The sequence below is a fragment of the Herpailurus yagouaroundi genome, unplaced genomic scaffold (assembly GCF_014898765.1).
Source record: "Herpailurus yagouaroundi ecotype Mexico unplaced genomic scaffold, PumYag 198, whole genome shotgun sequence".
NCBI classification, from domain to species: Eukaryota; Metazoa; Chordata; class Mammalia; order Carnivora; family Felidae; genus Herpailurus; species Herpailurus yagouaroundi.
The window spans coordinates 26,972,045-26,983,680 of NW_024412429.1; the positions used below are offsets into that span (position 1 = coordinate 26,972,045).

Sequence of the window (11,636 nt, forward strand, 5' to 3'; positions counted from 1 at the left end):
TTATGTAAAATTTATGCCTGTGATGTCTGTAGTAAATAAATGGTAAGACAGACCTTTGAATCCACCGGCAGACTGGACACAGTTTCCTCACCCACATTTCCACATCTTATCCTGTGTTCTAATGTTTTTGAGGATTCCAACCCATTGGCTGAGAATATTTGAAATGAAAGGGACAATGAGATTTAAAAGATAAAAAGATACCTGACCACAGTGCATAAACTCAGCAAGAAGTTTAATTACGACTCAGTTTTCATTTCTTTACAATAAAGAAGCACATGATCAAGTCTTTTCATTATGAAAATTGGTATAGGCCTGGGAAAGAAAATCTGCAGAATAAGATTATCTACCTATTCAATAGAATTCCCTCTAACCAGAACAAGAACTGTGGACTATCCATACGGAACCAACCTTGTGATTTTACTGCAGAGGTCAGCTACATGCGACACACTGCCATCACACAGCTGTCCAAGTTTGAAGTTTTCATCAGCCGCAACGGTGATTGTGGGATGGCTACCTGAGCAGTGATCAAAATCCCAGGTCTTCCCTATGATCTCTTCCGATCAAACCCCAAGCTCAAAAACCTTGAATCCCAAATAAAGTGACACACCGAAGAGAGATACAATGTTAGTTTCTGAAATTTTATTATTTTTAATACATACATGTCACAAACAGAAACCTTCAAACACCACACACAATTCCATAACCAAATGTTTCAGGTTTATCAACATTCTTTAACTATTTACACTTTCTCCCCCAACAAAAGTGCAATCCAAGACATCTTGACAAGAAATGTTTACTGACAAGAATATATTTGTGAGCTGGTTTTAATGATGCCCATCTGTTATTTTTTCTTTCCATTACCTGGAATAATAACAAAGTCAACAGGACACAGAGATGAGCTGGGTTAGGCAGCATCCTATTAAAGGAACGAAAACACTGAACAGGAGCACTTATTCCTCAAGTCCTCCCCAAACCTCCAACTAAAAATGCTCAAGAGCTGCAACCAGGAGACCAAAGAGGAGAGCTGAGTGGAGGTCCTGATCCGGGCACAGCACAACAGACTGTACATTAAGCGTCAGTCTTACAGGACAAAACAGAAGACTGCAGCAAGCTAGGTCTCACGGTCTGAGAAGTTACATGTCAGCCTATCCGTTAGTTTTAGTATTTCAACACCGAATAATATTCTTTCCTGATGAGGTCATCTCCCCCCAAACAGATACGAAAATACTTTTTATTCTGAAAATAAGCTTCTTTTGCAAACACTGGAAAGTAAAGACCGGGGAGAACTCTTTCTTAGAGTAGAATAATTCATCCCACTCCGCAATTCATGGCCAATGTCTATCTTTTAATCAAGCAGCTGAGAAACTCAGTATATCTATCACTTGCTTCAGATGCAACCAGAAGGGAGTGGAGAACTGAGTCAGCCTGAAGAGGAAGTAATAAAACCATCAGAAAGAGTTTCTCACTAGAATGAAGCAGGTAACATTTTATTTGTTCCAGGTACAGAATGCTTAAAAGTAAATGAATAAAAAAAGAGTTAGAACAGATGAAAACTCACTTTGAAATTACTAATCACTTACAAGTGGTTCATTTTATTGAACACTACTTATCAGAAAAAAAGAAAATGGATCTCTGGTGTGACTAATGTCCTTTAATATCCGAACCACAACAAAAATGGTCATTTTTGACCTATTCCAATTTCCACCAGAGCAAAGTACTTTGACAAAGTGTGGCAAAAATACCAAGGTCAGCACATTTCCAAAATAAGATTTATTCTCCACATTGTTGCATACTCAATTATATTTTATTCTCAAATAAGCCAGATTCTCTACTTTAGAGGAGAACATGATGCCTTAAAGGCAAAAGATACTCTCAGATGATACCTGTGCCTTGACTTTTAACATAACTGTAGCATCCACAGAATCCTAACTTTGTCATCCAAATAAAGGTCAAAAGCAAATTTTATCCAATTACAGGGAAAACTCCTCATCTTACTTTTCAGAGAGTAGAAAACAAATATAAGGAAAAAATACTGAATGCATCAGACACTACACTCATGGTAGTTTTAGACTACTAGGAGCTTGTGAATGTGTCAATGTGTCAATTTTAAGATCCAGAACAACAATATAAGCAGGCTTCTCTACAAAATTTTAGGTGAATTAAAAAACAGCATTACAAACATTTATTTTACTATATGTTTTAAGTTCAGAACTGAAATCCAAATGCTACTCTTAGGATAAGAGAAACCAATTTTTATACTTGGGTACATGAGAGAATCAATGGGGAACCAGTTAATTCACAATTACAGCTTTGTGTATTAAAGACAAATTTGCAAGGGCTTTGTCCTATAGACCTTTTAAGTCGCATCAAATACTGTCAGACCAATATCGATTTGCCACTTCTTAAAGGCATTGGGCATTTCCCCCTACTGTGAAATATTTTTCAGATCATCAAACACCAAACCAGATGCAGTAAACCAAATTACAATCATCCAAACTGAAAGATAAGAATATTAGTCAATATGCTGGTTCTTTAATGTTGTTATGTCAAACAAAACATCAAATATTTCATACAATAGAATGGAGACTTGCTTGCAATAATAGCTAAATGCTTCTGAGAGGAAAAACAGCTGTCTTTCTGAGAGGGAAAAAAAAAAAAAAGGTATAAACCAAATGAATAACACAAAATGCTCACATAACCCCAAATTTGGCTACCCATGAAACGACTGTACTTTCAGCATTCTATTAGCCTACATGTGTAATACTTGAAATTATCAAATCATTTTTGAGGGATCATATTCCAATTACAATTCTATACGGGTATGAGGTGCCCGTCTATTTAAACCATCAAGCTCTCATTAACACACGTCCGTATTTTGGAAAGCCCAATGCTCTGACTAATCGAGTTACACAAATTACCATCTTTTTTCACTAACGGTGAAGTATCACAGAGAGCTTCAGAATGATCTCTTCTCAAACATACTGTTACACGTTACAACAGGTAATGTTTTGAAAAATGAAACACATTTAAAAAGAAATATTAAAATTCTTTTCCTCATATCCTCAAAAGCAATTTTTTCCTTTCCTTCCTGGGGTCAAACCTATGATTTGGGAAACTCAGCATTAAATGGATAAAATGTGGCCATAACAGTTTTGTGGAAGGTAAGGCATGGTAACGGTGGCTCTGAAATTCACCAGTTAGGGTCCACGGCTGTGAGATTACCCCTAAGAAGGATCTGACATCAGATGACACCTCGACAGTGCAACCTACATAAATCGACACCCACCCAAATCATGTTATTCATGGATTCTCTTTCAGGGCTCATCTGACCAACCTCAAAGACACAATTCAAATGACAGGGTTCTTTCTGCCTGATCTTGCCCCCTCCCTAGAGTCACTGTGTATCACTTCCAAATTCACTTAGCATATTCTCTGTGACAGGTCACTTACCCACAAATATTTGCAACACCATTAGTTTTCACAGGTCTTATAATTCGGATATAATTTTCAGGAGGACAACTGCTAAGTCACAACAGTGACAGAAACAGCACTCGGGTCTACTTGCAAATAATGTGGTCAATGCGCAGTGCAGAACACTAAACCAAGACAGACTAATCCACTATCAGCTCCCCAGGCACAGACTCACGTTCACACGTCACGTGTTTTTCCCAAGGCCCCGGGAAGATCTAAGAAGTGGGTCTTGAGACGGTTAACAAGATCGGAACAGGAGTTTCCTTCCAACACCTACCATGCTTTTAGTTTATAACCACATAATCCCTTTGCTAATTTCACCCTATCCTCCCCACCACCTTCAAAGCTGCATGAGAGACGCTTAGCGATGGTGAACCGCTAGCCCAGACTCACAGGATTATCCGTTTGGGCTCCGGTCGTGACCACAGACTAACACTGAGGAGTCAAGAGAGGGCAAGGGGCCAACCCCATGTCAGTGGCACATGTACACAAAGGAACTCTCCTTTAAATTAGAAAAGAAAGTAATGTCACAGAATGTCTCCCTATAAAAGATATGTAATAAAGAAGTAAGGTCAATAAAATAGCTACTACTAAAGCAAAGCTTTCATCAATAAGCTTCGAGAACTTTGAAGGAGGAAAATGGCTTCACAAAATGGTAGTCCAGGTTCCCACAGTGCGGACACTGCTGGACATTGCTGTACTCGGAGAAGTACTGCATCCCGATCCGTACGTCTATCACAGGCTTCCCGCAGTGCTTACAGTTCAGGCGGGCCTGGGGGGGAAACACAGACGCGTGAGCCACGATGCCCTTCTGTCTCACAGCACAGTCAATGTCACCCACACCGCGATGCAACACTGCTAGGCCAGAGAAACGGATCGACAGTTTAGCAAAGCGTCCCTTTCATTGCCAAAAGCAGGTTATGCAAAGCCTAAGACGCATGCTCAACTGCTCATCGTCAGTCTGACGCACTGACTCTTAACATTTCTCCCTGGATGTGCACACCGCTAGCATTTCCACCTACTGGTACGAAGACAACTCCAAACCTGTACTGCCCGAACGTCTGCACTAAAGTTCCCCTAACAACAGGAAACCCCCTCCCCTGGATTGTACCGAGTGGCTGAAGCCAACTTCCCTCATTCAAAGCCTCATGAAGCTTCTGGGAACATGCTGAGTTTAGGTTAAAACTTCATATACATTTCTTTCTGCTCCTTACTGCCCTTGTTTCCTTTGATGTAAAAATAAAATGGCCCCTAAAATACTCAAGGAAAATTAACGATCCAGGAAGAAGTGCTATGTTTATCCTGAGGCTTCTGGGAAACCACCGCACAGCAGATCTTCATTCGTGCCTGGGCCTCTGACAGCACAAGACTAGAGTCTTTCAGCAAAAGGTCCAAGAACTTAAGTGAATAACCAGAAATGATAAATAAAACAGACTCTCAATTTAGACTCATTCTAAAAATGTAATAAAAAGTATGATCTCATTTTGCGCTCAACACACTCCTGTGAGGCGTGTGAATTTTAGATGAAGAAACTGAGGCACACAGTGAGAGAGCAACATGGCTAAGACCACAAAGTCAGGAAGCAGAAAGGCTGGGAACGGAACAAAGTAGCTTACTCCAGAGCCCACATGCTTAGTCGTGACATGGACGACTTTTCTGGAGTCTAAGATCAATTCTCTTTTAGCTGATTAATCTCTCTGAACAACAAAAGTGAAATTCTGGGCAAACCTCTCTCTTTAATCATTCTCTTTAATCTGCTGTTCCTTTCAAATAACTAACCATCGCTTATTTTTGGCTCAAAGTCTTATTAGAAGACTTTCCTTGATTCCTTAATACTGTCTAACACTTGTACCTTCCCGGTGAATAAACAGTTGACCCTTGAACAACCCAGGTTGAACTACATGGGTCCTCTTATAAATAAGCAGATTTGTTTAAATGAATACAATAAAGTACTATAAATGTATTTTCTCTCCCTTATTATTTTCTTTATAATATTATCTTTTCTCTACCTTATTCAATGTAAGAATACAGTATACAATACATATGATATACAAAATATGCGTTAATCAACTACTTATTTATGTTATCGGTAAGGCTTCTGGTCAGTAGGAGACTATTAGTAGTTAAGCATTTGGGGAGTCAAAAGTTGTATGTGGATTTTCGACTGCACAGGGGATCAGTGCCCTTAACCCCTATGTTGTTCAAGAGTGAACTGTAATTAATTGATATTTTTTTAAAGCCAAAGAGTAATCAAACATGTTTTCCATTTTACTAGGAGGCCATAAAATAAAAGTCTGAGCTTACAGTTTTAAGGAAGAAATACATAGTGGGTACCAATACTGGGTATGGCAGGATGCCATTCTGCTTTCCTCCCTAAAGATAAGGAAATAATCCCATTGCCTTTCAAGCGTCTGGTAGAAAGAACACCAGACTGGCTGTGACACATTTGTAAAGACCTGGGCAAAAAGGTCTATTCTGTGTGTGGAAAACAAGGAGGCTAAACTAGATCTCCCAGGTCCTTCCCGGCACCAACATTCTATGAGGCACAGGCCCCAAATTCTTTTATTTCCTTATTTCTTTAAAAGAGAACCCTCTCTCGTGTGTGTAAAGAGAGAGAAGCCGCCGCCTCCTGTTTCTCTCATCTCAAGAGCTGCCATCACGGCACGATGGATATTACAAAACGCTACAGTGCAGAACTCAAAGGCTAATGAGATCTCATTTCCAACGCTAATGGAATTTTAAAATGGAAATGTGGTCAATGTATCAGAATAGCATAAAAGTGGTCAGTCCTATCCGGAATCAAGTGACAGGCTACGGATGGCCATCTAGGTCTCTCACGGCCATGCTTCTCTTCTGAGAACACTAGTAGAGACAAAATATAGCTGAAAAACCCACTCCGCCAACCTTTTAATTCAACCAACACAGGTTATCACAGGATACTCTCTTTATAAAATCACACCATAATGCTAAAGATACAAAACTATGTAGTAACCAATAAAGTGTGTACTAGTTATTGACATTGAAAGCCAGACTTGGCCACCAAAGAGCCAAGGAAAATTCTCTCCTACCCATGAATATCAAGGAATCCTAAAACGAGGCTTTCTTTTCCCCAAGCACTTGGAAACAAACCAAGATACTTCCAAGAAATTTCTTTTGTCTGCTGTGTTTCCATGTACTTATTAATATGTTTTCAGAGGCTACCACTTCCCTTTTTCCTGGTGGCAGCTAAGTTTTGGAAAATGCTTCCTCTTACCGGTGCTTTATGGATTACATATCTTTCATGTTGACCTCCCAACACTGTACAAAGCAGGCAGTTCCTGGGTAACTTTACTATCCCATAGGAAGAAAGCAAAAGAAAATCCTCTCTATTAAAGAAGGGGCTTGAACCCATGAACTATGAGACCACGACCTGAGCTGAAGTCAGACAACTGAACTGACTGAGCCACCCAGGCACCCCTAAGTAATAGCTTTTTTTTCTTACTAGAACCTAAGTATACGTTAATCATACAAACATAAGAAAATAGAGCAAAAGAAAACTTAGGGAACCAATTAGCATCCCACCATCCAGAAACAACCTCTGGTTAACAGGCCAGCAGCTCCCTTTTTACAAATGGAAGCATACTTCCATACATATTATGCTATTTTATAAAGTACCTTTGTGACTTGAAATACTAAAACTCTTTCTTATGAATTAGATATTACTCTACATACCCCTTTGAGTGGCTGCCGAGTATTCCAGCAACAACTCCCTCACACTGGTGAATCAGCCATCATCCCTGGACTCTGGAGAAGTCTTAGGATTGTTCACTTATCTGCCTCCTCCTCTCCCAAGCTAACTACAGCACTGCCTCTAACTCCTCTACACCGACTACAGAAAAGAAGCCGGAGATCATCCACAGCTCGCTCTGTGGGGCCAATACCAACCTGACAGCACGGAGAGGCGGCCAGGATGTCGTAGGTGTACATGGTGCCCAGCTGATGCCAGCTGCCGTCCCACCGCGACTTACACTTGATGCAGATGATCTTGTGAACCCCTTCCAGGCAGTCCACGCACACCGCGTACAGGTGCATGAGTCTCCCTGTGCACAGAAGACATAATGCTGAGAGTGGCCGTTAGAAGGGATAAAAAAAGTGGGTTACCCATCAATTATAAACAAACATGTTATCATTCAAATAAAATAAGCAAAATAGGTCCTATTTATCACATATCCCCAAGATGTCCTTTTAGAATAATGATGAATAGTAACTATTATCAATGGGACATATATTTGAAGTTCAGTTTTAATAAATATTGGCTCAATTCACTTTTCCAAAAAAAACTGACAGGTTTCCAATATGGACATCCAAACTCAAATGATCAAGCCACAAATGCTAAAACTAGCCAGTGATGACAGAGGACTTTCTGCTCGGAAGTCTGTGCGTGGTGTGGGGACTGAACCACAATGCTAGTCTTCAGTCAAGGGCTTTCATCCACCGACAGGTCCCATCATAAAAAAAGGCAAAAGTCTGTCTTGATATACTGGTGGCCCAGAATTCTGCCACAGCCACGATTACTACATTAACTGTCTTTGTCTCCAAAACTGCTCAGCCATCACCATATTTAATTTAGGAACCAGAATTATAGCTTACTTGTAAGTGGTTATTTAAAAGGAGTTCAGTGCTTTGTTATTTACTTGGCTCTTCAAAGACACAACCCCATTCTTCCATCACCTATTAACATCTAGTGCTTGAGAAAGAAGTCACCCTTGTTTACACAGAAGGGTTAGTTAGGATTCAAATCATTGGGAAAGACTGGGAATGTCCAGGATCAGCCCAGACAATGTGTAAGAGCAACACTGTTGCTCTCACAGAGAGCTCTGCTGTGCTGAAAGCTATGGTAAGAAGAACACGTCCTCCTCCAGAATGTGCTGCTCCCTGCCATCCGCCCACCCATGGCTCTTCACCTTTCAGAGGTTAGGGCCAGCCTGCTCCTTACCTGTTGGGGTGTCGGGGGTAATACAGTACTTACAGAGACACTTTTCATTGCATTTGCTTACAAGGCTCTCTCTTCCTCCGTGAGGATAGGAACACGTCTACACATGCGCGCGAGCGCGCACACACACACACACACACACACACACACACACACACTGTTCTCAGGACTATCTAATTTTCACCTTTCTCCACCCATTCCCTGATAGGTTCCCTTCAGACATGGTCCTGGGCTCTGCCATATACTCTTCCTTTACTTTCTCTTTTCTCCCTATTCAAGAGTTCTTCTAATCTTAAAATCTGAACCACCACTGTTATAAAAGAAGCTCCCCAAATGCTTATTTCTCAAGGTGCTTGCTACATAGACCTCTCCAGCGAAGAGTCCCAACACCCCTTCAAACCCAAAACACACCAATGTCCTCATCGTCTTTCCCCTAAGACAAGTCCCCTTCCCAACATTCTCCACTCCCGTCCATGACAGCATCATTTATCTGATCTAGAGCCAAAGTGAGCTAACAGGGATGCATTCTCATCCTCTATAGGCAAGCTGTCCCCCAAGCCTCAATTTTTCCTTTAAAATAATCTCCTGTAGATATATATTCCTACCTTTCAGTTCCCACTGTTAGCACCCAACAGTCTCTCATCTCCTGCCATCTAGACCGGAGATAGAAGTTCTACCTCCCTTAAAAAAAAAAAAAAAAAAAGGAAGTTCTACCTCCCTATAGATAGGTTCCACCCCTTTTGACCAATTTTTCCCCAACTGATCATCTACTCTTAAAAAAAAAAAACAACTCTTGGGGCACCTGGGTGGCTCAGATGGTTGAGCATCTGACTTTGGCTCAGGTCATGATCTCACGGTTCATGAGTTCGGGCCCCGCGTCAGGCTCTGTGCTGACAACTCAGAGCCTGAAGCCTGCTTCGCATTCTGTGTCTCCCTCTCTCTCTGCTCCTCCCCAGCCCGTGCTCTGTCTGTCTGTCTCTCTCTCTCTCTCTCTCTCTCTCAAAAAATAAACAAACATTAAAAAAAATGTTTTCTTTAAACTCTTCAGTTCTTAAAGAACACGGCAAAGCTCTTGTTATGGCTCAAAAGGACACCCACAATCTATTGTCCACCTGACCTACTCATTGTCCACTGCAGAACCTCTACCCTAACCAACCTGTTCTCTCCAGTTCTGTCTCCCAACTTTTTAACCACCATTCCTTTGCTCATGTTGCTCCCTGTCCTTATCAGCAAAGACCTTATGTGAGCAGACCCTCTGCTTATCAAAATCCAGCCCACCTTCTGACATCTGCCTTCACGCTGCCTCCTGTGACTACGCAGGCCAAAGTGGTCCCTTCCTTACTGTAGGCAACTACAGGATGCCTAACATACATCATATCCAGGTGTTATTAACTCCACAGGTGGTACTAGTGTCTTCAGTCTGGTAAAGTTAATTACATTTTTATAAAAACATCTTACATCCTGGGGGCACCTGGGTGGCTCAGCTGGTTGGGTGTCCAACTTCAGCTCAGGTCATGAACTCACAGTTCGGCAGTTCGAGCCCTGCATCGGGCTCTGGTGGTGCGGGGCCTGCTTGGGATTCTCTCTCCCTCTCTTTGCCCCTTCCCCACCTGCACATACTCTCTCTCTCCTCTCTCTCTCTCTCTCTCTCTCAAAATAAATAAATAAACTTAAAAAAAAAAATCACATCCTAAGATTATAAATTGGTGAAAAGCAAGAACTGATAGTACCCAGCACATGTATGAAATTCATAAAACGGACTCACTGATGAATGGGTTAAGCGAAAAGAATCCATCACAAGTAGAAGAACACTCCTCTCATGTATACCGAACGCCTGTACTCTCATTCATCCTCAGAAAGAGTATTTCCAGCCTTAAAACGAAGTCAAAGTAGTTTCCACCTACTTCCCTCTAAAATTATCCCCGACCAGTATAAAGAATGAGAAACAAAACACAAATTCCATTTTCCAGGAAACTACGAGATACCTGCAAACCTGAACCAAAATAAGAGCTCAGAAGCTGGATGAAGGCATTTTAAATGGTTTAGCTCTGGAAGCAGCCAGCATGCACAGGGGGGACTGGGATGAGGTGCTGAGAGGAAAACAGTGTGGGATAGACAAGTAGCCATTCTGTGCAACTTTTTCCACCAAATCACCCCCCAAATCTCGGCTAGCCTTACAACTTATTTTGAAGAACACAACGTGACGGAAGTGATGAGACTCAGTTCCACGCCTACGCCTCTGGAGAGAGACTGCAGCCCCCACACTCCCCCCACTGAATGCAGGAAAGAGCCCAGCCCAGCCCTACCGGAAGATAGAAGACTACACAGAACAAGGAGGAGGGCAGAGCCATTCAGTCCGGCTGAGGCTCCCCAGGCCAGCCAGTCTGCCAACTGTCAGACCCGTGTCAGGGGCCATCCTAACCAACCTCCCCACAGAAGGGTGACAAATCAGAAATCATCACGTTTTAAAACACTCAGTGGGGGAGTAATTTGCCTTTAACAAAGGTTAAAAGACATTCAGGATGAGGTGAAGCTCTGGAAAAGGAAGGGGGTGGGGCTCCCCCTGCAACTTCACTTCCTCTTCCTCGGATGAGAAAGTTAGGACAAGAAACTGCATCTGTGAAACAAGAACAAGATGCTATTAAAAAGAGCTCTTGGATGGGGCGCCTGGGTGGCGCAGTCGGTTAAGCGTCCGACTTCAGCCAGGTCACGATCTCACGGTCTGTGAGTTCGAGCCCTGTGTCGGGCTCTGGGCTGATGGCTCAGAGCCTGGAGCCTGTTTCCGATTCTGTGTCTCCCTCTCTCTCTGCCCCTCACCCGTTCATGCTCTGTCTCTCTCTGTCCCAAAAATAAATAAACGTTGAAAAAAAAAAAAAATTTAAAAAAAAAAAAAAGAGCTCTTGGAAATTATATTCGTATTTACATAACAGAAAATCTTAAACTCAGTAAAAATACTGGAATATAAAGTCCAAGAAATCTTCCAGAAGGCAAGATAAAGAGATAAACAATAGGCTCAATGTGTATATAATAGAACAAAAAAAAGGGATCAATTTTAAGAGATCCAATATCTGACTAACAGTTGCACAGGTTTTTTTTTTCCCCCTTAAATGAAAGAAAAAATCTTCAGAGAAATAAATTAGAAGAAAATTCCCCCAAACTAAAGACTGTAAGTTTACACAGTCAAATGTTTCAC

At 41.6% G+C, this 11,636-nt stretch overlaps 1 protein-coding gene across 1 annotated transcript in view; it reads right to left on the reverse strand.

Annotated features, from left to right (window-relative positions):
- Window positions 1-617: 617 nt before the first annotated feature.
- HECA (hdc homolog, cell cycle regulator) overlaps window positions 618-11,636 on the reverse strand; it is a 51,880-nt gene continuing 40,861 nt past the window's right edge. Inside the window, exons 6-7 of the mRNA XM_040448628.1 lie at window positions 7,396-7,550; window positions 618-4,243 (exon numbers count right to left, since the gene is read on the reverse strand). Of these exons, the coding sequence (XP_040304562.1) occupies window positions 4,079-4,243; window positions 7,396-7,550 (320 nt within the window). The 3' untranslated portion in view covers window positions 618-4,078. The remainder of the gene's footprint in view (window positions 4,244-7,395; window positions 7,551-11,636) is intronic.